The sequence below is a fragment of the Loxodonta africana genome, chromosome 12 (genome assembly GCF_030014295.1).
Source record: "Loxodonta africana isolate mLoxAfr1 chromosome 12, mLoxAfr1.hap2, whole genome shotgun sequence".
In the NCBI taxonomy this organism is placed as follows: Eukaryota; Metazoa; Chordata; class Mammalia; order Proboscidea; family Elephantidae; genus Loxodonta; species Loxodonta africana.
The window spans coordinates 79,530,405-79,557,376 of NC_087353.1; the positions used below are offsets into that span (position 1 = coordinate 79,530,405).

At 46.1% G+C, this 26,972-nt stretch overlaps 1 protein-coding gene across 1 annotated transcript; it reads left to right on the forward strand.

The window, feature by feature from the left end:
* Positions 1-1,669: 1,669 nt before the first annotated feature.
* Positions 1,670-26,729, forward strand: SCNN1G (sodium channel epithelial 1 subunit gamma). The gene is made up of 12 exons (XM_003418899.4): positions 1,670-1,986; positions 4,212-4,524; positions 5,988-6,178; positions 7,159-7,262; positions 8,231-8,394; positions 19,217-19,315; positions 21,594-21,711; positions 22,505-22,583; positions 22,665-22,722; positions 22,909-22,970; positions 26,043-26,118; positions 26,349-26,729. The coding sequence occupies exons 1-12, from the start codon at positions 1,670-1,672 to the stop codon at positions 26,727-26,729; spliced, it is 1,962 nt and encodes a 653-aa protein (XP_003418947.3).
* Positions 26,730-26,972: the final 243 nt, after the last annotated feature.

A 26,972-nucleotide genomic window follows, 5' to 3' on the forward strand; every position in this document is an offset into this window, starting at 1 on the left:
GAGTTAAATCAAAGTCCTTGTCCCAGACACAAGCCCTCTGGGGACACGGGGCTTCCCTCCCACACCATATTAGACTATGTCCTAATGTGCCTCTATCACCTGTGGAAAGCATAAGGGACAGAGCTTTCATACGTGCACCCTCAATACCACAAGTCTTGGGAAGTGGTCACATTTACTGTTTAAAGTTCGAAAATTAAATCACTCAGCATCCCTTCTCTTGCTTCCTATCTTTAGTCCTAAAACCAAACTAAACCAAACCTGTTGCCATTGAGTTGATTTTGACTCATAGCGACCCTATAGGACAGAATACTACTGCCCCATAGGGTTTTCAAGGAGTGCCTGGTGGACTCGAACTGCTGACTTTTTGGTTAGCAGCTGAGCTCTTCATCACTAAGCCACCAGGTTTTCCCTTTAGTCCCAAGTGCTGCTAATTAACTGCTTGGAGAAGGACGAGTAGCACCCAGCATAATACCAGACCCTCAAAGGCATACACCATGGCAGTTAAGGCTGCAAAGTTCCAATCCAGCTTCTTCATTTATTAGCTGTGTGATCTTGCGCAAGTTACTCCACCTCTCTGAGCTCATTTTCCTCCTCTGTAGCATGGAGATAAGAATAGTATGCCTACCTCGGGGTTGGTGAAACATGAAATGAACTATATATAATATAGACTATGTATATAATTTATATATATATATATACACATATATACAGACAGAAAGAGAATACATACATACGATTAATGAACTCTTTATATTATAAATATGGCATGAAACTATATATAAAATGAACATTATTTCACATTGTAAACTTTCTGTAATTCCAATGCATCTTATATATTGGTGAATGTGGTTATTTGCTTTCCAACAACCCCTACCCCTCCCCCGCCCCAAAAAAAGCTGGTATTAAATCAAGGTGCATTTCTAAAATTAGTGGTATCTCAGAATCAAGGAAATCTGGCACAGCACCTGGCAAATATGTGGCCAGTCATTGTAGGCTATTGTTACATTTGGTGTGCCAACAGCTTAAGTGTAAAGAAGAGAAATGAAACAGAAATCATTCCATTTACAAGAAGGTAGCAGAAAAACGGACTGGGAAAGATACGACCAGGAAGGGACGGAAAATGATCTAAGGTGGCTGCGGGGGGAAATGGTCTTGGCAGATCTCCTCTGTGGATAATGCTTTTCCCAGCCCTTGCCCTTGCCAGGGGAGATAGGAATGCCACCCTTAAGGAGGGCTTGCTAATAGAGGCCACAGGGGTCGGGTTACAATTCCCCTAATCACAGCGGAGGGGAATAAGAGGTGCAGAGGGCCACTTGGGGTTGCTCTGAGGGCTCTTGCCCCAGGGACCCAGGCGAAAGGGCCTTCCGCGGTCCTTCACGGGTTAAACCCCACCCAGCCCCCACAGAGCTAGGCCGAGGGGCTGTAAGAGGAGGAGGCAGCCTCTGGCAGCTGCTGTGGCCAAAAACAAATATCCTGGAGAAAGGGCCAAGGCCTCAGAATGCAGACTGTCCAGCACACAGAGGAGAAAATGTAGGAGGCCTCTAAGGGTGCGTGGGCTGGTGTTTCCCAGGCCCCGCTGGGAAGCACCCGCGCTCACCTGCTTTTCTTCTCTGCCCCTCCAGCTTGCCTGCCCCTCCAGCTTGCCTGCCCCTCCAAGTCCCAGCTAGCTATGGCTCCCGGAGAGAAAATCAAAGCCCAAATCAAGAAGAATCTGCCTGTGACGGGGCCCCAGGCGCCTACAATTAAAGAGCTGATGCGATGGTACTGCCTCAACACCAACACCCACGGCTGCCGGCGCATCGTGGTGTCCCGCGGCCGCCTCCGCCGCCTGCTCTGGATTCTGTTCACGCTGACCGCCGTGGCCCTCATTTTCTGGCAGTGTGCCCTCCTCGTCCTCTCCTTCTACACCGTCTCTGTCTCCATCAAAGTCCACTTCCAGAAGCTGTATTTTCCCGCTGTCACCATCTGCAACATCAACCCTTACAAGTAAGAGGCAGGAGCAGACATGCGGCAAGCCCGGTGCGCTCCAAATGCTAAGGCGCCTCCCCAAGGTCACAAACTGGCAGCCGGCAGGGCGACCCCAGTCTGCAGACAGACTTTTTAGACAGATGCATTCGTTGCCAACCTTTGTAAACTGCCTTCTCCCAGGTTCTAAACCTGCACCAAGTTTTCGGTCCATTCGTGGATGGGCGGGCTCCGGGAGGGCGGGAAGAGAAAGCTGCAAGGACCAGTTTCGCTTGGGGGCAGGGGCGTAGCGAGGGTAACAAGCCAGCGCCCAAGTGCAATCTCTTAAATTGCTGCTCCCCCGCCCCGCCATTCCAGCGCCCAAGGGCAATCTCTAAATTGTGCTCCCACCCCAATTTCAAGCTAAATAGACGTTGATAGCAGCGAAGCATCACCAGAAACGCCTTTCTTCCTCTTTTAGGGCTGCCTCCGTCAGGCGCCTTTCCTATTTTGGCGTCTTTCCTATTTTGGCGCCTTTCCTATTTTGGCGCCTCAGAATGTCATTCCATGCCTCCTCAGGCGTCCCCTTGGACTCTCGCCAGGGGCAAGAGCTCCCCCTTTACCGCCTCCCCCAGTAAGCCTCTGCTTGGGGGTAAGGCCTGAAATGAACTAGCCTCCCCCACTCACAGACAACCACACTAAGCCCAGCTTAGCCATTTCCCCCCTGGGTTTTCCAAGCTCACACCCTCACTCTCCCCAAAACATGAGCTCCAGACTGACTCAGAAGTGACACCCAGGTGACTTTGGAAGTATCTTGGCTGCTCCAAACCCTCATCTGGGTGGCCCAGCCTGGCTAATTGAGATCTTTGGGCTCTGGGCAGGATCCACCCCTTGGTAATACCCTCTTGTCCGCCACAGGACTTGTTCTAAATGGGTCATTGGAGTCCTCAGGATTATTGAAAACTGATCTGTAAGGCAGATCTGAACCCGGAAGAATTGTCAGAGCAGGTATGGGGGTGGAAGAAGGGAAGAGCTGGGGGAGGAAGATTATCAAAGAAAACTAACTTGTCCAGAGTCATCAATGAGTTGGCGCCCAAGCTTGAGATCACAATCAGGACTAAGGCTCATCCTCTAACTCCAAGTGGTTTTTCTTTTCTCACTCCCTCCTTCCTCCTTCTCTCTCCTCCTCCCCCTCTTCCTCCTTTCCTCTCATTATTTGTTCCATAATCTTTTTTTTTTTTTTTAATCATTTACTCAGCATCTGAATTGCCATGCACTGTTCTAGGTTCTGAGGCAGAGGACTGAAACCACCCAAACACAGTCTTTGCCCTTATGGAGCTTACATTGTAGTTGCTGTTAGGTGCTGTCGAGCCAGTTTTGGCTAATAGTGGCCCTATAGTACAGGGTAGAACTGCCTCATTGGGTTTCCAAGGAGTGGCTGGTGAATTGGTTAGTAGCCAAGCTCTTAACCACTATGCCACCAGGGCTGCTAATAATAGATACCAATTACATATATATTTTACAGATGAGAAAACTGAGGCGTAGAAAGGTGAAGTGACTTGCCCAAGGTCACACAACCAGTAAGAGAATGAGGAACTTGAACCCAGGCAGTTTGGCCCTAGAGCTCATATTCTTGATTGCTAGGCTAGTCTGCCTACACATAGAGCAAGAAGGATAGAGGAAAGAGGGAAGAGTTAAGAGGGAGGCAGGGACCATTTGGTATTGTAAAAATTAAAAGATGGTGTCACTGAGCTTCATGCAGTCAACTCTTGTATCATTCTTCTGTGTTCTTGGGGATTGCCAAGGCAACAGTTATATCTTCTTCCTTCCCAATACTGATTCCAGAAGAATCAGTGGGCAGGGGCGAAATGTGTTAGATGGTGATGGAGCTACTCCCTACTCCTTAGTAGACTCCCAGTTACGTTATTTGCCTGTTCTCACTGTGGCTGGTTTATGGGAGGCACCTGACAGTCACCACTCCAGAAATGCTGGTTGGAGCAAACTCATCAACACACCCTGAGAGCAAGCAGACAGTAGTAGCAAAGGTAAAGCCACAGGAAGTCACACGAAGGTCACACGTGATAGTCACTTTAGATGGAGCAAGTTGTAAAGGAACTTGTCTCCTTGATCAAGCATGCAGAGAAGATGAGCACAAGACTGACACATGATGACGGACAGCAGCATGGGGAAGTGTCGTATTCTGTGATGGGCATTCAGGGCTGCCACAGAAGCTCCACCTCCTTAACTCTTTCTTCCTACCTTGGCAGGTACAGTGTAGTGAAGGATCTTCTATCCGACTTGGAACAGGAGACCAGAGGGGCCTTGAAGACCCTTTTTGGCTTTTCGGAGATTAAGTCTCGAAAGCGAAGAGAGGCGGAGTCCTGGAATTCATCCTGGGAGGGCATGCGCCCCAAATTCATCAACTCAGTCCCACTGCTGTTCTTCGATGAGGATGAGACAAGCAAGGTGGCCAGGGACTTCCTCACGGGGAGAAAGCGGAGAGTCAGCGGGACCATCGTTCACAAGGCTTCTGATGTCATGCAGATTCAGCAGTCCAAGCAGGTGGTGGGATTCAAACTGGTAAGATTCATTCCTCACAGGTTAGCTGGAGAGAGTGGGTCCAAGGAGCCTTCTCCTTCACCATTACCCCTTACAGTTCTTCTGATTGAACTAAAATACACTTAGTTGGGGTCATTCAGATGCAAGCAACTGAAAGCGACTCAGGTTTCTTTTCTTAAGCAGAAGAGAGTTTCTTAGAAGGCTACTAGTAGCTCATGAAGACCTCTCAGGGGACAGAAGTCAGGGAAGATTCCGGGATCTATGTGATAAGAAATGATGGAAAGTCATTTCAGATACTGCTGCTGGGTTAAATAAGCTTCCATTCTTTTCAATCTTTTCATTCATGCATAAGACTCAAATTCCATCTTGGGACCATCTAATTTGCCTAGCTTGGGTCACCTGATCACCGCTTGGCTGAGGGAGGGTGAGGCACCTTGGTGAACAGTCTCACCAGATTGTATCTAAAGGTGGGAAGAAAACTCCCTCACAGCAAAATTGGCCTGGAAAAAACAGAAGGAAGAAAATAGATAATGAACAGCTGAAACACCAAATGTTCCCTGGATTACTTGTCTTCAGGAAGAGCTGTGGCTTGACTTTTTATTTCCCCTTCTTGGTCCCACTTGAGGGGCTCTCAGGAAGTAGCCATTCACCAAAAACCAATTCTGTTACCTTCCTGGACAAATTCAATCATTTCCCAGCCTCTCCATGGGGACATACCTCTGGAGGATGAGAGCTACTTCTATCTCCCTTATAACCTTGATTATAGATTGGGAGGCCCCATGACTCCATTCAAAAATCCAGAAAGTGGCCCCTCCTCTAAATCACTGAGACTTGCCAAAGTCTTCCTGGGTCCTTCCATAAGACATCTACAAGGTTCTCCTAGATACCAAGTTTCTGATCCCCTGATGTCTGCCTTTTAAGGAGAGTTTCCAAGCTCTTGATGATGGGAACATTTGGAATGAACCACAATTTCCCTGGAAAGCTCTCATTATGCTGGTCTTCCCAACTTCCATGTGAGGTTGGGAAAGATGATATTTTAGTCAACATTTTATGGAGGAAATAATGGATACATAATGCCTTGCTCAAAGTTCCACAGAGATGTAGTGTCAGAGTCTGGGCTAGAATCCAGATTTCTTAACTGCTAACCCAATAGGAAATGGGGGGGTTTGTGTAGGAGCCTGGTAGGAATAATCAGCCGAATCCTGGATATTTGGGGACCTTGAAGAAGCCAGTTTTGCTTTTCGCCTGGTGGGTGCTGGTAGGGAGTCATGAGAATTGGGCTCTTTATCCTTCCTTGCTCAGCCCCTTCTTGGTCCTTGGGACTTGAGAATGATCTCTCCCAGTCCTCAAAAGTGAGAGAAAACCCATCTTCACCCCAGTTATCCCTCCTACTCCCCTGAGTCTCATTTGCTCACTCTCCCAGTCCGTCTGAAGGCCAGTGATAGAGCTGATGGCTTCAATCTGGTGTCTCCTTTTATTCACAGTGTTCAAATGACACATCTGACTGTGCCACCTATACCTTCAGCTCAGGGGTCAATGCCATTCAGGAGTGGTACAAGCTGCACTACATGAATATCATGGCACAGGTGCCTCTAGAGAAGAAAATCAACATGAGCTATTCTGCCGAGGAACTGCTGGTTACCTGCTTCTTTGATGGGGTGTCCTGTGATGCCAGGTCAGGAGAAGGAGGGTCATCTCAGCCTCCAAGGACTGGCAGCTCTGACTGTCAGGTCTCTTGTACAGCTCAACTATAGGTCTCAGAGGAAAAAGTGCCCTTGTTGCTGACCCTGCCCTTTGGAAAAGGGCTTACACAAAAGCTAAGTTCTAAAGTCAGTGAGTAAGGTGTACACAGCGTATTGTCAAAATATCCTTGAACTCATTAACTTACAAATAAAAACACAGAATAGCTGATTGTGTACATGCAACCTTATATATTACCATCATGCATACTAATGATTAAGAACCAGCAATCTAGAAAGGGAGGAAGAAAAGAAGTAAGGGAGGGGAGGAGGAAGGAAGGCCTACGTATAGATGTGTGAGCATTAAGACATTTCTACCTTTATGATAACAGTCAGATCCCTGGTGGTGACTGAGGGATGGGTGGAATATTCTAAAGTGTCCCTGCTTGTCTGAAAGACTTACTTAATTCTTTTTCAATGCTAAGTCTTTCTAACCTTTCTGTATGTTAATAGATATACTGTCCTTGCAAGGATTGAGCAATTGGAATCATGTCTCCCTGAGGACTAGGTTCTCAAGTTAGTATAAGAGCACATATGATGTGATTCCTTCACTGGTGGTCATTTCCTAGGACTGGGAATTCAAATGGAAAAATACCAAGTGTCGGCTGAGAAATTCAAGAGTAGGAAAATTTGGGACAGACACATGGCCAAGGAATGGGAAGTCAGTATGGAGATGGAGGTGAGAGAATTAAGAGGAAGAACAGAAAGTAGAGTCTAATTCCACATCAGTGTGTGTCAGCCTTGGTGAGGGACCTTGTTTGTGTGAGAATTCATCAGAGGGAAGATGAGGGCCTGTCTATCATCCATAGTCAACAGAAGAGAGTTAGCTCCTTTAGCGCTGTCCATCCAGACTTCAGCTTAGACAATCGAGGAGTTCCCAGCATAGCATTTTCTGACCCTTGTTCTTCCTCCATAGGAACTTCACACTTTTCCACCATCCAATGCATGGGAATTGCTACACATTCAACAGTCGAATCAATGACACTGTCCTCAGCACCTCCATGGGGGGCAGTGAATATGGTAAGGCAATCTGCACCAAGAAGTTTCTGAAGGCCCAGTCTCTAACAGTGAGCACGGTAGCACAGGACAGTTGGGGAGACTTGAACCTTCTAGAAATGCAAGGTCTCACCACTTAAAACCAGGAATACCACTTTTCCTTCTGCAGTGTTTCCATCAGTATCCATGTTGGTTCCTTCCTTCCCTATGTGCATCTGTTTTCCTTTTTGACTTCCCTGGTGGTGACTGGGTTCCTTGTCTTGGGACTAGCAAGTGCAAAGTCCCTGAGAAATAAATGAGTTTGATGTGCTCTAGAAACAGACCAGTGCGCTTGGAGCTTATTGAGGGAGTGGGAGATTGGGAGGAGATGAGGAGGGAGAGGTAAGCACGGGCTGCATCATCATAGCCTGGACAGCAGGCCTTCTCATGTGTCTAATGAGATGCCATTGGAGGGTTTCAAGGAAAGGAATGACCTGATCTGATGTTCATTTTTAAAAGATCACTCTGGCTCCTGGGTACAGAATAGACTGCAGGAGACAAATGGAGGAACAGGGAGAGAAGCCATGCCAGTGATGAGATTCACCATTAGTGATTCATTTCTTCCCTGGGCACTCTCCCCAGGGGTTTAAGCAGCCATGGTGCTGCAACTCCCTTTGGATGCTCAGCAGAACTTCACAACTCAAAGGAACACATGGCAAGGCAGGTCTCAGGCAGGGTAGCAGTTCCCTGACTTATGCTTAGCAAGGACTGTGGGTAGTCATACTGTTTTTGAGCCCCTGTTTTTTTGTGCTATGCCCCAGGGATATAGCAGTGAGCAAGTTGAGTACAACTCTTACCCTCATGGAGCTTCCCTACTAGCCCTTATCTACCTCTCACTTGTTGGAAATGCCTGAGTTCTGGGTTTGAGGCTCCCAAGGAAGTGAGAGAGGTAAGTTACCCCAAGGGAATGGGTGCCTTGCCTTTGACTTCATCAAGCTGCCTTATCCTCCCAGGACTGCAAGTCATCTTGTACATAAATGAAGAGGAATATAACCCCTTCCTGGTGTCCTCCACGGGGGCTAAGGTGATTGTCCATCAGCAGGATGAATACCCCCTCATCGAGGACGTGGGGACAGAGATTGAGACAGCAACGGCCACCTCCATAGGAATGCACTTGGTAAGAGACTATTCCAACTTGCAGGCTTGGCAAGGAGGACAGATTTTCTTCAAGGATAACCAGTGAGATGCAGCTTATGGAAAAGGGTGTTGGTTCTAAAGGGAAGCACGGTCCTGTCTTTTCCAATGGTTACCCAAATGGTTATTCCAGTAATTACATGAAAAACTGCCCTTGTATCTTCTGTATGGATGAACAAGAACAGGATGCCATTTGGGGAAAGAATTTAAGGAGCCTCTCTTATTCCAAAAAAGGACACCAGCACTTATAGAACCTCTGCTGGATGCCAGGCATCAGCCACTAACTATATATTTTACGTACATTGTGGGAACACAGTCATTGGAAAACCCTATGGAGTGCAGTTCTACTCTGAAACACATGGGATTGCCATGCGTTGGCTCAGTGGCAACTGGTTTGGTTTGGTTTTTTGGTTACGGGTTATGTAAAAGCTATTTAAGGCTAATGGAAAGTTACTGGGCCATCAAAGATCTATTTAGCCTATCACACTTCCATCAATTTCACCTCATTTACCAAGAATTCCCTCTCCCTCCAAGTCTTCGACCTTCTCTGACCTCATTGGGTGCTGAGAACACTCATACCTGTCAGCAGAAGCACATCTGGGCTGCAGACTCCAATTCCTGAGTCAGCCATGCCCACAGGGAGCACAAGGGCCAGATGAGAAGCATGCTCTCAGGCGCTCTCAGGGCCCTGGCCACCCCACTGCTTTATGGTTTTCCCTTTTACATTCCAGTCTTTCTCTTTTTCCCTCTCTCTTTCTTCTTATACTAGAATGATTACTAAGAACTTATTTAAAGGGAATATACTCACACAGTAAAAAAAAACAAACAAACCAAAGCACACCAAGGAATATATGATGCCAAGTGTATCTCCTCTCCATCCCTGACCTCCAGACCCCTCCTTCCTCCCCACAAAGATCATCGCTGTGGCTTCTGTGTCTTAACAGAGATTTTTTAGTCTTATTCACGTGCATGCCTATAGGAACAAGCATTTCTCCTTTTAATACTGTCTGGCTCCATTTTTCACTTAGACACTATAGCTTGGAAATGGTTCCATATCTGTAGATCTGTTTCATTCTCTTCTTAAAGACCCCATAATATTCCATTGTGTGGATAAGTTATTGATGGACATTAGGTCGTTTCCAGGCTTTTGCTACTAAAAACAATGGTGGGATTTGATATATATTTGCTGGATGACTTCTGAAAGTGTGTCAGACAGTGTGTGTATTTGCCAAATTGCCCTCCAGTGAGTTTGTACGATTTACAGCCTCATCAGCAATATGTGGGAGAAGCTGCTTCCTAAACTCTTACCAACACAGTATATCTCCAACTTGATCTTTGCTACTCTGTCAGGAGAAAAATGGTATCAACTGTAATTTTAATTTGTATTCCATGGTGGCATTTTTTTTCACTGTTCATGCCTTTATTTATGTCCAACTTTAATGTTCCAAGCTCAACTTCTTAGCCTTCATTCCTCACAAATCTGTCTTGCAGAGCAGTGCTTCCCAAACCTGATTGATCATCAGACTCAGATCTACTAAATCAGAGTCTCTGGGACATGAGCTCCAGGACCCATATACATATATACATTTTTTTTTTTTTTAACCAAAATCCAGTGGTTAGTCCAAGGGGCGGCAACTGGTAACCTCAACTTTAGAAGGCTGAAACAATGTGGGGAGAATCAGAATTAGGGGAGAAGCAACTTCTCAAGTTACAGTGATACCATAATAACACAAAATGTTCAGCACTGCCACAAACCATGGCTGTGTATTGGGTTATGGGTATTGAGGGCTCGTACATCCATCCATCATTTATGCATTCAACACTAATGAAGCTTAGAGCTCAGCAGAGAGGACTGATGATAAGTGAAGCAATTACACAAAAGACTAATTATAATGGCCATAAGCGCTATGAAGGAGAAATGCAGAATGTATGAAAGCATGTCATAGGGAGGCCTAGCCTGGGTTTTTTTTTCTTCCTTTCTTTTTTTTATGGGGACTCGGGGCAGTCAAAAGTTCTGGGTGGAGCAAATAGCTTACGCTTGACTACTAACCTAAAGGTTAGAGATTTGAACCCACCTAGGGGCGCCCTGGAGGAAAGTCTTGGCAGTCTGCTTCTGTGAAGATTACAGTCAAGAAAAATCTATGGAGCAGTTCTACTCTATAACACATGGGGTCACCATGAGTTGGAATCAACTCAATGGCAACGGGTTTGGTTTTGGTTTTGGGAGCGATTGAGGAATGCTTTCCTGAGGAAGTGATCTTTAAGGAGGGACAGCAGAGATGATGAATTGACATGGTGTTATTACAAAGGAAATCCGTGGCTGTAATGGCTCCTTGGTGCCCCATCAAAAAGACAGCCATGAACAAGGGGGACCATCAGGATGGCAATCTGGGTGCTCTTGGGAGACCTGTGGTTTAGAGGCTTTGTAAGTACCAGCTTGGGCTGCATGAACGCTGGTTGCCCCCCTGCCCCCTGCCCCCCACCTCCAAAAAAAAAAAAAAAAAGCACTCCTGAGCCCCAACCTCCTCAAACACTGGCTTGAAAAAACCTGGGAGTATCTTAAGGTTATCTTAAGGAGCTGGACTACCAAGTCCCCTGTCCATCAAGATATCACCAGTCTCCTGATCAGAATAGCGAGCATGTTGATCTGAGATTCCCTGGCAGTTTCATCTGCACACAGAAAAACAGGACCTATGGTTTGCAACGCATCCTTACTTTCTTCTCCTCCATCCCTCCCTTCTGCTTCTCCCAGTATCTGCAAACAGGGATAGGAGTTATTAACTAGGTAGCTTTCAAAAGTAGAAGAGCTAAGGAATACCACCTCTGATTTTCTGCTCTGAGCTTGGAAATACCCACCACATTGTTAAGGAAATGTTGTCTTTACCAATGGTTAGTGAACAAAGACATGGGTGGGTTTTCTGCTACACCTAATTTGAGATGTAGAAGATCAAAGCCACAGAACAGGGCCAGTCAGCTCTCAGTCTGATTCATGAACATTTAGAACAAAAAACTAGGGATTACTAAGATGTCAGCAGAAGGTCATTCAGAATAAATCCAAACAAACTAGACTTCCTTTCCTTGTTTTTATTTATTTCTTTGATAGGTGTGTTAGTCGACTCAGTCAGTCAGTTGGTTAATGAATCTTCCTTCCCTCAAATACCAAATATTCAAAATAGCACTGGATATCCAGAAATGAATATGGCAGAGCTCCTGCTTTCAAATATTTCCCACTTAAGCAGGGAAGACAAGTCAGCACACCTTTGCAACATGGCATAATTAATGCTCTTTCTGACATGCACACAGGCTGTGATTGCATTTAGTACACAATTCAAATACTCCTTACTATGAGCCACAAGGCTCTACTCGATGTGCCCTTGCCTACCTCTCCAACATCAGCTGGTACCACTCCCCTTCATTCTCCATGATCCAGCCACAGCAGGTTTCTTTACGTTTCCCCCACACACCAAGCTCATTTCTATCTCAGGGCCTTTGCACTTGCTGTTCTCTCTGCCTAGAACTCTATGTGACTGGCTCCTTCTCATTCAAATCTCAGCTCAAATGTCACCTCACAGAAGATACATACTGACTACCCCATCTATACTGGCCACTATCTCACAACTGTATTTTGTCTCTGTCACGACACTTAGAGTTTGTGCAATTATTCACATGTTTATTGTCTCTCTTCCCCAACGAGAATGTAAGCTTCTTGGAACCAGGGATCTTGTCTGTCTTGTTCCTAGGCTCAGTTCTTAGAACATAGTGGATCCTCAGTAGATATTGTTGGGTGGGTGGATGGTTGGATGGATGGATGGATGGATGGATGGATGGATGGATGGATGGCAGGGAGTGGGGAGGGAGGGAGGGAGGGAGGGAGGGAGGGAGGGAGGAAGGAAGGAAGGAAGGAAGGAAGGAAGGAAGGAAGGAAGGAAGGAAGGAAGGAAGGAAGGAAGGAAGGAAGGAAGCCCAGACAGATGCTCTTGAAGAAGGCTTTCTAGATAATGAATTTTCAAAGAACACCAAAACCAACCAACAAATGAAAAAAACAGCCATTGCTGTTGGGTCGATTCCAGCTCATAGTGACCCTATAGGACAGAGTAGAACTGGTCTATAGGATTTCCAAGGAGCGGGTGGTGGATTCAAACTACAGACCTTTTGGTTAGCAGCCAAGCTCTTAACCGCTGTGCCACCAGGGCTCCATTCCTGAAGGACAAGTGTCAGGCAAATAGTCTCAGGAAGGGCTGGTCCAGACATATGGCATAAAAAGCCAGTTGCCGTTAGGTTGATTCTGACTCATGGCAACCCCATGTGTGTCAGAGTAGAACTGTGCTCCATAAGGTTTTAATGCCTGATTTTTTGAAAGCAGATCAACAGGCTTTTCTTCTGAGGTGCCTCTGGGTAGACTCAAACCTCCAAACTTTCAGCCAGCAAGTGAGTATGTTAACCATTTGCACTACCCAGAGACTCCAGCAAAGGGCATAGCCATTTCACAAGGGTCATGGAATGGATTTTAAGTTGTGTGCTGAAACTTTTTGGGAACTCATTTTGGCTGAAGCATAATCAATATATTGGAGGCAGCACATTTACTGTAATTCCAGAAAGAAATGATGAGGATCTGAGCTGAGACAGTGGCTGTGAGGATGGACAGATAGGAATGCATTTGAAAGATATTACAGCATAGAAGCAACAGGGCTTAACAGCTGATGTTGATGAGAAGGGCCATGGGAAGTTAGCTTGATGTTTAGGTTCTGACTTGGTCAGCAGGGTGGATGGAACTACCAGACTCAGAATTAGTAGCTCCAAGGAGGGATAAGCTGGGGGTGGGCAGGAATAACCACTTCCATTTGGGACATACCCAATTTGTGTGCCTTTGGGAAGTCAAGGTGAAAATGTCCAGTGAGTAGATGCTAGGAACCTGGAACTCAGGAGAAAATCTGGGGGATAATGAGACTTGAGAGTATACGCCATCACTCAGGGCATGAGGACACAACCCTAAAAATAACCAACATTTAAGGGCTGAGCAAAAAGAAAATGAGGAAACAAAGGCAGAAGCCTAGGAGCAGAAGCCGGAAGGATTTGGTGTCAAGTAAGTCAAGGAAGGGAGTTTTGAGGAAGATGTGATCCAAAGTGTCAGGTGCAGAAAGCAGGTAAGATAAAGGGCAAAAGGTGTTCTCTGGGTTTGGCAACCAAGAAGTCACTGGTGTTCGTTGCCAGGGCAGCTTTCAGTGTAAGCAACAGAACAGAAACCAAAGTACAACGGGTGGAATGGCAAATAGGAGATAAGGAAGTAGACAAAGATGGACAACTCACACAAGGGCGAGGCAAGGTTCTGAAGAGCAGGGAGACTCTACTTTCATTGCAAACTCTATTGTACATTTTTATCTTCAACTGCGTACAAAAGTTCTTTTCATAAATACGTATAGCATAGTGATTAAGAGTTCAGATTCTAGAGCCAGATAGCTGAGGTTCAGACCCCAGCTTTGTGCTTTGATTGTGGTATTTTTGTGCCTCAGTTACCTTGTCTGTAAAATGGGAATGATAATTGTAATGATACTTCATAGACTGGTGAGAATGCAGTGAGTCAATGTATGTGAACTGCTTAGAACAGTGCTTGGCACAGAGTACCAAAACCCACTACTGTCCAGTCTACTCTGACTCATAGTGACCCTATAAGACAGGGTAGAACTGCCCCACAGGATTTCCAAGGCTGTAAATCTTTATGGAAGCAGACTGCCACATCTTTCTTCCACTGGCACATAGTAAATGCTCAAAAATATTGGCTATTGCTGTACCTTTCTAAAGAAAAGAGATATGAAGGGAAGGAAAAATAAGTTTAAAGCAAAAAAAGGAGTTAGGGAAGGTTTTCTTGTCCATTTTGACACACAGTCCCCCTTTATGAGGCACTGATCTCTTCCTTCCTGATTTATAAGAGTACTTTATGTATATAAAAAAAAGAGTACTAATTATTTGCCATATGTGTTGTGATATCCTTTCACAGTTTGTGCTTCCCTTTTAGTTTTCTCTGTGGTAATTTTGATGCAAAAACGTCAGACATTTACATAGTCAAAGGCTTTGTTTTCTTCTTAAGTCATTGTGTTTATTGAAGATTTCTCCTCAAGATCAGATACTGAGTACAGTTTCTTCCGGTGATTTTATTGTCTGACTTAATGCTTTAACCCATGAGAATTTGTTTCTATAGAATATGAAGTAGGGATCGAATTTAATTCTTCCTCCAAATAGCTGACAAATTATCTTAACTTCATGTATTGAGTAAGTCTTTTTATTTTTCTCTACTGATTAGAAGTGCACAAGTTATCCACAAATAACTTAGATAATGTCTTATTATGAAATAAAAACAAAGCAAAAGAAAAAAAGCATTAAACTACCCATAATCCCATCTAGGACAAAGTTCTCCCACTTTCTTTTCCATGTTTGTTTTGCTTATTTGTTTTGTTTTGTTTTTTTACAAAAATGGAACCCTACTGAGCATACTCGTCTGTAATCTACTTTTTCCCCCCTCACTCAAAGTATATCATCAGCATCTTTCCATGGCGTTAGTCTTCCACAGTTCCAATTTTAATGGCAATATATTGTTTTGTTTGATGAATGTAGAGTTTACCATCATATACTAAATTCTTACAGTGTGTCCTTCTAATTACATGTCCCATGTCTGCTTTCCCTGTTATGCAGGGCCTGATACATTTTAGGCCCATGGTCAGTATCTGTTGATTTGAAATGAATTGAGTAAAAAGTGAGACTTGGAAAGTAGACTGAGGCCAATTAAGGAACACTTTGAAGGCTAAGCTGAGGCATCTGGGCTTGAATCACCAGGCAATAGAGAGCAGTGAGGGTATGGTCAGATCTGTGATTCAGATGGATAAGTGATGGGAGGTGGAAGAGAAACTGAGCCAGGGAAAGTGTGGAGGCTGCAAACCAATGGGGAGACTTGTAATAGTCCAGGTGAGAGAAGATAAGGACCAAGCTAAGACAGCAAGAGCAGGAACGGTAAGGAGATAGGTGATACAAGAGATGCTTCTGAAGCACCTGAATAGGTTGAAGGAGAGAAGTATCTAGAATGATGCCAAGGTGTCTGGCTTTGGTAACTGGATAGATGGGGTGTCATTAGCTGCTATAGGAAATACAGGAGACTGGACAGGTTTTAGGTGGGGGAGAAGACGCTGAGCTCTGTTTTAGATATCATGTCAGTTAACTTTCGCTGCATATAAAGCACCCCAAAACTTACTGACTTAACAAAACAACCACTTATTAGCTCACCATCTGTGGGTTGGCAGTTTGGGCTGGGCTCATCTGGGAAGTCCTTCTGGTCTAGATCAGCCTCAGATGATCTCAACCAGGACTCACTCATGGACTGTTCTAAGTACTTTATAAGCACGAGGCTCAATTAATCCTCACAAAAGTGCTTGGAGGTACATGGATTTGAACCCCAGCTCTATTTTTGAAATGACTGCATTACTCTGGGCGAGTTGTTTTACCTCTCTGGGTCTCATTTTCCTCTTCTGTAAGGTGGGGCTATTGTCAGGATTAAAAGAGTTTGATACAGCCAAGGTGCTTATCATAGTACCTGGCACATTGTCAGTGCTCAGTCAAGGTAAGTTGTTATTGTTGTTGAAATACTGAAGCTCAGGTAGGTCAAACAACTAGATTAAGGCCAAAAAGCTACTAGGTAGTATGGTGGGAATCTGAATTCAGATTTGCTCTGACTTCAGAGTCCGTATTTTGATCCTGTAGCTAGCCTTCCCGGCACCACTCCTTGTTTAGGGGTGGTTGAACGTTCACCATAGCATGGTTTTTCCGGTAGAAGCCCTTAAGGAGAGCCCAGGATCCAACAGCTTCTCTACCCAGGATTCTCAGAAGAAAGCAGATAGGCCTGGTTGGATGAAAAGGTGTCTTGCTTCCTACAAACACACCTGCACACACACATACACTTACACACTCTCACACACACATATATGCTCACACATATACTTACACACACTCATGCATATACACACATAACTTGCATACATTCACATACGCACATACCTATTTCTGTGCCTGTAGGGGTCAGGTGGAAACCCTGGTGGCATAGTGGTTAAGTGCTACAGCTGCTAACCAAAGGGTCAACAGTTCAAATCCACCAGGTGCCCCTTGGAAACTCTATGGGGCAGTTCTACTCTGTCCTATAGGGTTGCTATGAGTTTGAATCAACTCAACAGCACTGGGTTTGGTTTGGTTTTTTTTTAGGGATCAGGTCAGAAGCCGAAATGTCTCCCCGTGGTCCATAGATCAGTAGTTCTGAAAAGCTGATAGTGGGAGGGAAAGACAGAGAGAGAGAGAGAGCTCTGTCACAGACCACTCAGTTGAGGCTTTGAGAAGCTAAAGACCTCTATCCCATCCAGAAAGGACCATCTGCCCCTTTTGCCCTACACCCAGTGACTTCGAGAAACAACCTGAACTACCCAGGAGCTCTGAGTTCCACAGGCATCGTTGCAAAGTTAAAAGGGCCAGTGAATGCTCAGAAAGCATAGAAATCAAAATGATATCTCCTGGTAGGTTCCTGGAAGTGGCCCTTGGACTGTTCTAAGGTAGAGGGAGCCCCACTGACCTCTGCTGGCCTCACACAGCTGTCGGAGTGGATCGACCCTCTCACCTAGATGCCAGGGTGGTATACTTTCCTGGCCCAGGCAGGTAGAGCTGACATCTAGGCTCTGTGGACAACTTGCAGACCCCAGGGGCTCAGAGGAACACCTGCCCAGGGGGCTGCTTCTTGGAAAAGCTTAGAGGCTGGCATTGAATTGCAATGCCCTTGAGGGAAGCCACTGCTTAACATCTTTGCAACCCTGTTCCCCTTCAGTGCCTGGCAGGTACTAGAGGCTCTCAATGTGTTTACTTTCCAGCTATTAAAGGAATGAGGAATCCCTAGGTTGTACAAATGGTTAAGGTGCTTGGCTGATAGCTGAAAGGTTAGAGGTTTAAGGCCACCCAGAGGCACCTCGGAAGAAAGGCATGGTGATCTATCCTGAAAAATCAGCCATTGAAAACCCTGTGGAGCACAGTTCTGCTCTGACACACACGGGGTCACCACGAATCAGAGTCAATCCCATGGCATTTATTATTATTATTAAAGAAATGAAGTCCATTTATTCTGTACTGACATGGAAAGAACCTCACCTTTTAGTGTAAGCGAGAAAGGCAGAGTGCAGGGCAAAGTGAATGTGTGATTATACCCTGTCTGTCTGTCTGTTTGAGAGGCTGGACACAATCTGGTAGCCTCTGGGGAGGCAGGGAGGTCAGAGAGCTACGTTTGCCTTTGCTTGCTTCTGTCGTCTTAAATGGAAACCCTGGTGGCGTAGTGGTTAAGTGGTACAGCTGCTAACCAAGAGGTCAGCAGTTCGAATCCACCAGGCGCTCCTTGGAAACTCTACCGGGCAGTTCTATTCTGTCCTATAGGGTCGCTATGAGTCAGAATTGACTCGACGTCAGTGGGTTTTTTTTTTTTTTGGTTGTTTTAAATATTTCAAAATGAGCACTGTCAACTGCCCTTGAGATACTTGCAGTTAATTGAAGAAGACTAATGGGTCAGCAGATGAATTACAGTATACACAAAACAGAAAGAGATGATAAGCCACTTGAGATGTCTCCAATTTTTACCTACATGCAACCTTTTGATTCTCTTTTTTTTTTTCCAACGATAGTTCTTTCTACCTGGCCACTTCTTCCAAGAGAATATAGTTTTCTTCTCTCCCATAAATCTACCATCCATTTTCTGTTTACTCTCATTTCCAGAAAAAAAAAAAAAATGCTTACACACACGCACCCTGGAACCGAACTATATGCTGGTCGTGATTTATAGCCAATTATTGTTCCACCTGTTTTGCAGTCTGGCTTATTTATTTGCAGTGACAAATATTCAGCTAGCACCAAACTTAGCAAACCACAATAAAAACATAATTTTGTAAGATTTTTGAGCTGTGAGTCATGCTGGTTTTGCCTCCTTTGGTAAGGCTATCGTTCACCTTGGCCTTCTCTAAGGAAGTCAGCTTTTTTCCTTGGGGGGCAGAAGACAAGAGGTTAGGGAATGGAACCTTCGCTGGGGTGGGGAATCCCAGGCAGGTCACAGTCACTGCTCATTTTTCCTAATCCCGCTCCCCTCTCCTAGCGAACTCTCCAGGGACTTCCTATCATTCTGAAAACCAAACCCAAACTTCTCAGCCTGGCATTTGAGGCCCAGCATGATTTGGCCCAGCCTCCTCTCTGACTTCAGCTCCAGCAACTTTTTCCCCTTTTGCCACATTCTGGTCACATTACACTCCCCCTCCCCTGCTCCAGCCTTTGCTTTCCTCTGGGCCCCATCCTCTTCCTCCATTTCTTGGTGAGGCTAGCTCTTTCTTGTCATTCCGTGTTGAGCCGAAGTGCCCCTTTCTCTGAGACACTGTCCCTAATCACTCTATTGGAAAGATATCTCCTGGATAATATTTAATGAGAGGCCCCCTCTCAACCCTTCCAGTCTCCATACCCAACCTCCATTTCTTTCAAAGCATTGATCACTATCCAAAATTATCTTATTTGCTTGTTGACCATCTGCCTACCCCACCAGAAGGTAAACTCCAGGAGTGCAAAGAACCTGTCTATCTTGATCATCTTGGTCCCACAGTGCTTAGAACAGTAGAGGCACCTAGTAGGTGGGTGCTCAGGAATGTTTGGCGAATAAATGACAAAGTGACTGCTCAGCCCCCAGGGGCTGCTAGCAGTGCCCCTGTCTGAGTCCTTGGGGAGGGCAGGGCTGAATATCCACTGTGTGATTGCAGACAGAGTCTTTGAAGCTGAGCGAACCCTACAGCCAGTGCACAGAGGATGGGAAGGACGTGCCAATCACCAACATCTACAATACTGCCTACTCCCTCCAGGTACGGGCTAGTGGGCGTGCACAGCCTGGGTTATGGTCTGGGCCCAGGAGACAACAGTATATGTAGGCTGGGGTGTGGCTGGGACCAGGAACTCTGGTAAGGATCCCTGGGGTTCATCCAAAGACCTCAAGAACAAATGATGCCGGCTGGTTCCAGTCCTCTGCAGCCTGTCTGTAACCAGAGCTTAATTGAGTCACTGAGGTTTGCGTGGAACACAATGTACTGCCCAGCTGGGCTGCTTAAATGGGCCTTGGCACGTGAGGGATGGGTGGCAAGCATCTGGGAGAGGCTCTGGGTCTGAGAGCTTGCTGTCCAGTCCTGTTTGCACCTCTCACTTGCCAATGCCCTTGGGCAGGTTGTGTCACTCACACCATCAGAGAGGGGAGATTGGATTGGAGCAGAGGCTGTTAATTGGCAGCTTCCCAGCCACTTCCAGGCCATAAACCTGATTTTTTAAGGTCAGGAACTTTCACAAGAAAATCCGGATTTCTCTTGGAAAAAAAAAAAAAAACAACCAAAAACAGGATTTGGCAACCTTGGGTCCGTATTCCTACAGAATGAACAGTGGGTGGAGCTGTCTCTTTAAAGGAGGCACATGTTCTCTGGTTCCCCACAGTCCCCATCACTGGCCCCGTAGGCATTTGAGTTTTCAATCCTTGAGTTTGATAATCTGTGATGTTTTGTCTCATATTCTGGGAGTCTGCAGTTTGCTTCTATAAGGGATTGGATTGTGTCTCCCCAAAATAGGTGTTGGGAACCCAACACCTATAGCTGTGAATGTAATCCCATTTGGGAACAGGGTTTTCTTTGTTATGTTAATGAGGCTGTAACCATGTAGGGTGTGTCTTATACCTAATCACTTTTGAGATATAAAAAGAGCAGATTAGGCACAGAGAAGCAAGCACAAAGGGAAGGATCAATGCCATATGGAGATCACCATGGAATTGAAGAACAGCAAAGAAGAACACTGGAGATACTGAGACAGGATTTTCCCTCAGAGCAGAGAGAGCCTTCTTCTTCTAGAACAAACAAAACCCGCTGCTGTCAAGTTGATTCCTACTTGTAGCGACCCTATAGGACAGAGTAGAACTGCCCCATAGGGTTTCCAAAGAGCGCCTGGTAGATTTGAAGTGCCGACCTCTTGGTTAGCATCTGTAACCTTCTAAACTGTGAGACAATAACTTTCAGTTTGGTAAAGCCACCCATTTGTGGTATTTCTGTTACAGCAGCACTAAGGAACTAAGGTAGCCTCCTACCAGGATACCCCAGAGAATCAATGGAAATCATCCCAGCAGAATAAACAGACGAGGCACCCCTCAGCACTGAGCCCTCCAACTTACATCAGAGCTGATCTGAGAGGGGGTTGGGACACTGAGTAAGAAGGGACCACTGATCCCTTTATGGCTTGTAAGAAATAGAAACTCAACCAAACTGACTCTAAGACCCACACCCAAAAGTGAGCTCATTGGAAAGACACTCCTGGGTAATATTTAATGAGAGGTCAACAGGTACACTTTACATATGTTGATTCATTTCATGCTCATGACAGCCACATGAAGTTGGTATCATTATACTTATTCCAAAGATGACGAAAGCAAGACATCAGAGAGGCTAAGTAATTTGCCTGAGGTCATGTAGCTAGTAGATGGCAAAGCTGGAATTTGAACCTGAGTAGCGCTGGTGGCCCAGTGGTTAAGAGCTATGGCAAGCTGTAGCTGGTAACCAAAAGGTTGGCAGTTTGAATCCACCTGCCGTTCCTTGGAAACCTTATGGGGCAGTTCTACTCTGTCTTACAGGGTTACTAGGAGTTGGAATCAACTTGAAGTTGAAATCGGCTCAACGACAATTAGTTTTAGCCCCTACAAGCTTTGTGGATATTGTGGTAGGTTATGGTCCCCAAGGGTGCAGCCTGGAGGACTTGGGCTGAAGAGTTGGAAAGTTGGGAGACTGTATTTGTTTCTGTTTCTTGGTATCTGCTCCAATTTTGCTACTTCTGTCTGTGTTGGCATCCACGTGACAGAAAGTGACCACCCATTTAGACTAATGGAGACCCAGTCTCTGGGTCTCCATTAGTCTATATGCTCAATGAATTTTCTAGCTTCATCTCTTTGGAGTTAGGTAACAACCCTTGGCCCAACTGGCTGCGGTATAAGAGGCACGTTCATGTGGTCAGCCTAGGTTGTGTGACGCTCACCTTGGATGGAGGATGTGTAGGGAGGTTACTCACTGTTATCCAGGTGCAAAGAAGTTAAGGGAATCCCCTGCTTTCTTTTTTCAGATCTGCCTTCACTCGTGCTTCCAGACAAAGATGGTGGAGAAATGTGGGTGTGCTCAGTACAGCCAGCCTCTACCTATAGGAGCCAACTACTGCAACTACCAGCATCACCCCAACTGGAGTGAGTGAGACCCACCCCCAGCCTTGTACACTTCAGGAGCGGGATCAGCCCAGTACCCCCAATAGCCTGTACTAAGTGCTCCTGGGCCCTGCCCCATTGCCTTTTGGCTGAGGAAGGCATTGATAGAGAGACTTTAACTGGAGTTTTAACTTCCATTGTCAAGACTGGCTTGAATATACTTCCCAGTTAAGGAGCAAATGCTACATTTCAGCCTATGCTAAGAGCTTGACCACCTCAGTCAGCTCCAGGAGGTAGGAACTATTGATGGCACCCTTTCACAGAACAGTTAACTGAGCCTCAGAAAGGTTAAGTGACTTGCCCAAAGTTACACAGCCAGGGATTAACAGAGAACAAAAAACCAAACCCACTGCTGTAGAGTCAATTCTGACTCATAGTGACCCTAGAGGACAGAGTAGAACTGGCCCTTAAGGTTTCCAAGGCTGTAAATCTTTATGGAAGCAGACTGCCATATCTTCCTCCTGCAGAGCAGCTGGTGGGTTTGAACCGCTGACCTTTAGGTTAGCAGCCGAACGTTTGAACCACTGTGCCACAAGAGCTCCCCAGGATTAACAGAAGTGGAACCAAACCAAGGACCCAACTCAGTGTCCTTAACTACCACCGTATTGTCTCCCAACATCACAAAGCAGCACTTGTTTCCAAAGAACCATTATTTATAGAAAGTGAGAGGAGAAATAATGAAAATGAGTTGTGGAAGCACCATTGGAGACCTGGGAACCTCCAGGAAGGGCACAGTGGTCCCAAAGCTCACACTGTCCTCTCCTTTGTTCCTCAGTGTATTGCTACTACAAACTACAGCAGGCCTTTGTCCGAGAAGAGCTGGGCTGCCAGGCAGTGTGCCGGGAAGCCTGCAGGTGAGTGGACTGGAGGGTGGAGACAAGCAGGGCTGGGCAGAGTGGGCCACCCATGCTCACACCGCCCCCTCCTTCCCTCAGCTTTAGGGAGTGGACACTGACCACCAGCCTGGCGCAGTGGCCATCTGAGGTTTCTGAGGTAAATTCTTCTGCCCCTTCTTCACTGCTGTCCTGGCTGTGTCCTCAGGCCTTGAGGGTGGCCCATGGGAGAGGGAGCCACCTTGCTGAGACCAGGTGGGAGGCTGGGACTGAGGGGGAAGGGCAGACAGGCTGGCCCTGACCTCTGTGAGCATCCCCAGGTCCACCTTTTCTTTCTCCATCACAGAAATGGTTACTGTCTGTTCTCACTTGGGACCAAGGCCATCAAATGAAAAAAAAGCTCAACAAGTAAGTTTACCTCCACCCTGTCTCCTCTACCTCTGCCACTACAGGCCCCAGAGTCCTCACTTGCTTTCTCATTGCCAGACGCTCTCCTTTGTATTCACTCATTTACTCAACAAATATTTATTGAACATGTATCATGAATCAGGCCCTGCACTAGGCCTGTGGTTCTCAAGTTTTTTTGACCACAACCCACGGTATGAAATACTTTTTATACTGTGCCATTGACTACCTAACTGAAATAAAAGTCTAATGAAACAATACTTCCTTATGATACACAATGCACTTGGGCTGATTTTCGAATGGTTCGCTCTGGTCTGGCCAAACCAATTGCTTATATCCGTTCTGGTTGTTGTTGTTGTTAGTTGTTGTCAAGACGATTCTGACTCATGGTGACCCCAGGTGTGCAGGTTTTCAAGATTACCATGCCTGTCTTCCAAGGCATCTCTGGTTGGGCTTGAACCACCAACCTTTCAACTAATATTCAACCACTTAACCATTTGCACCACCCCCCAAAAAAAACCCTTTGCCATAGAGTTGACTCCGACTCATAGTGACCCTATAGGACAGGGTAGAACTGCCCCCATAGGGTTTTCAAGGAGTGGCTGGTAGATTTGAACTGCCGACCTTTTGGTTAGCAGCCAAGCTCTTAACCACCACACCACTGGGGCTCCTTGTACCACTCAGGGGCTCCAATATCCTTCTACTTGGCCACAGCGTCTGTTCCGGATGGTCACAAAGTCCATTCTAATCGACCACAGCATTGGTTCTGATTGGTTACGGTGTTCATTCTGATTCATTGGTGCCCACACCATACCAGTGGGTACAAAAAAAAAAAAAACAAAAACCCAGTGCCGTCAAGTCTGTTTTGACTCATAGCGACCCTATAGAACAGAATAGAACTGCCCCATAGAGTTTCCAAGGAGCGCCTGGCGGATTCGAACTGCTAACCCTTTGGTTAGCAGCTGTAGCACTTAACCACTATGCCACCAGGGTTTCCATACTGGTGGATAAGTATCCTGAAAATCATGTTGGATGTAATCTGACATTTTCTATTCCATTTCATTTTGTAAAAGACAGTGGTCATGGCCTAGTATGTTTATTTCATGGCCCACAGAAGTATCTTGACCCAATTTGAAAAATGCTTCTCTGAGCTTTGCAGTTTCTAGTCCCACTTGAATTCCACCTAGAAATCCCTTCCAATGGGACCTTTTCCAATAATTAGTCAGGCCAGAGTTTAGAGAACCTCAACAGTTTGAGACAAAGGTGGGCGAGGGTGGGAGAATCCACCAGGTAAACTCAATCTCTTCGGGTCATCACCATATCTACTGTCCCCAGGCTGGGCCTGCATCCAGTAAGAACCAGTTCAGCTTCCTACGTTTTCTGAACATTCTTTAGGTTTCAGGTGCCGGATGAGGTGCTGAGCGTACAGTGATAACCTTAGACATGGTCCCTGCCCCCGCGCTGTGTTACTCTAGTGATAAAGACAGAAATTGACCAGCAATTGCAAACCATTAAGCCAACTATTGCAAACCACTGACCCCCTAGGCTAAATCTAGCCCCCGAAAAACAGCCTATTGTTTCTAGTTTTTCCTGAAAGATCAAAAGCTGCTACCCAAAAGGTTGGTGGTTCAAATCCACCCAGAGGCACCTTTAAAGAAAAGCCTGGGATCAGCCATCGAAAATCCTATGGAGCACAGTTCTCTGACACACACAGGGTCGCCATGAGTCAGAATTGAATCAGGGGCAACTGGTTTTATAGTTCTATTAGGACACAGTGCAGCAGTTAAGAGCACACACAGACTCTGAGGCCAGGCTATTGGATTTGAATTCTAGCGCTGCTGATTAGCTGCGTGTCCTTGGACAAGTGACTTAACCAATCTGTGCCTCAGCTGTAGAATGGGGATGATTAAAATATACCTACTTCCAAGGCACAATACATGGTCTCTTCACCTGGAGCAAGCAAGAGAGTCAGGAATAGGAGAAGAAATGGAACATGTGGTTAATTACCTTCATGAATAACTGTTTCCTCTGCCATGAGACCAGAAGAACTGGATGGTACCTGGCTACCATTACCAAACATTTTGATCAAAGATTCTATAGAAGAATCCTGATCAAAAGGGGGAAAATACAGAACAGAATGTGAAAATCTCATGAAATCCACATTTTCTGGAGCCATGGAGGCTGGATAAAGCCCTAAAACTATTGCCCTGAGATAATTTTTAAACCTTAAACTAAAAATATCCCCAGCAGTCTTCTTCAAACCAAACAACAGTTTAGCTTAACTAATAAAGAATGTCTGCTTTGAGCGTTGTGCTCTTTTAAGGACTGTATCTAACTCGAAAGATTATAGAGGAACCTTAGGGGGCAGTAAGTTTGTGTTAATAGAGAAGGAACACCTCAGAAAAGGAGGGTGAGAATGGTTGCACAATTCGAAGAATGTAATCAATGTTCCTGAACTGTACATGTGTAAACTTGAATTGGTGTATGTTTTCACTGTGTATGTTCTCAACAACAGTAAAAATAAAAATAAATTATAAAACAACATCAACAACATACCTAACTCGTAGACTTGTTGTGAGACTCAAGAGTGAATTCACGGAAAGCTCTTAGAATGGTGCTTGGCAACACAGGAAGTGCCCAGTAAACGCTAGCTGCTATTATTGTTGTTATTATTATCATTATTATCTTATACCCAGCCTATCTTGCTCATTTACATTACCAGCCTGTCTCCTGTAGGGATTTGAGATTACAACCCTGAATGAAAGAATGACAAATGCCGGGGTCTAATGAAGAGCAGGGTGCTAGGAGAGAATAACTGGGTAGGCTGACTGAGTGGAGGTCGGGAAAAGGGTTTTGAGTGAATGAATGACCTGAGCAACCAGGCCCAGGTTGAAGATGTGCTCTGGGGTGCAGAAGGAGCCTTATGAATCAGGCTCTGAGACTCCTGGGGAACTCAGAGCCTAGGCCATGCTAGGGGCTGGGCAGGAGGGAGACAGCCTGGCAAGGAAGCCAGTCACCTGGGTGAATGCCAAGGCTCCCGACTCACCTGGGCCTTGCCTATTGGAATTTCTGTAGGACAGACTTGGCCAAACTCTTGATATATTACAAAGACCTGAACCATAGATCCGTCATGGAGACCCCAGACAACACAGTGAGTAGCTTCTTTCTGAGTCTGTGATTGTACTCATCAGCCTGGAGTTGGGGAGCAGAATCAGGCCATGGGACCCAGACTGGCCTAGTAGGGCTGCTATAGGCAGCTTTCAGGTCGGGGGATGGAACAAGAGGGGTCAGGGAGCCTGCCACTTCTTCCTCCAAAGATGCTTGTGGCTCCCTTGGGAATTGAGGTCCCTTTTGATGGTTGTGGCTTGGCCTCCCTTGCAGATCCCGAACCTTCTGTCCAACTTTGGTGGCCAGCTGGGCCTGTGGATGAGCTGCTCCGTTGTCTGCATCATTGAGATCTTCGAAGTCTTCTTCATAGACTCCCTCTCCATCATTACCCGCCGGCAGTGGCAGAAGGCCAAGGAGTGGTGGGCCCGGAGGCAGCCACCTTCCTGCCCCGAGGCTCCCCCCATCCCCCAGGGCCAGGACAATCTGGCCCTCGATATAGACGAAGACCTGCCTACTTTCACCTCTGCTTTGCGCCTGCCTCCAGCGGTAGGGACCCAGGTGCCGGGCACACCACCCCCCAGATACAACACCCTGCGCTTGGAGAGGGCCTTCTCCAACCAGCTCACAGACACCCAGGTGCCAGATGAGTCCTGAGGCAGGGCTGGGCAGAAAGATCTCATCAGAACCACCAGCCACGGTCTGAGTCTTGGGCCCTGTCTCTGGACACAGAGGGGGATGCTGTGTGTCCCCCTGGACTTTCCAGAGACACTGACTTGAAGCCTCCTTTGAACAAGATTGGGCCTGCGCATGTGCAGGGGACCTGTTGGACCCTGCCCAGCAGTGCTAACAACTATCCATGGTGAGTTACGTCCCGGGCCCAGACTCTTAGCACATCCG

Coding starts and splice junctions, on each gene's coding strand:
- SCNN1G (XM_003418899.4), top strand. CDS start 1,670: ATGGCTCCCGGAGAGAAAATCAAAGCCCAAATCAAGAAGAATCTGCCT. Junction 7,263..8,230: donor CATGGGGGGCAGTGAATATG/GTAAGGCAATCT, acceptor TTATCCTCCCAG/GACTGCAAGTCATCTTGTAC. Junction 8,395..19,216: donor CCTCCATAGGAATGCACTTG/GTAAGAGACTAT, acceptor GTGTGATTGCAG/ACAGAGTCTTTGAAGCTGAG.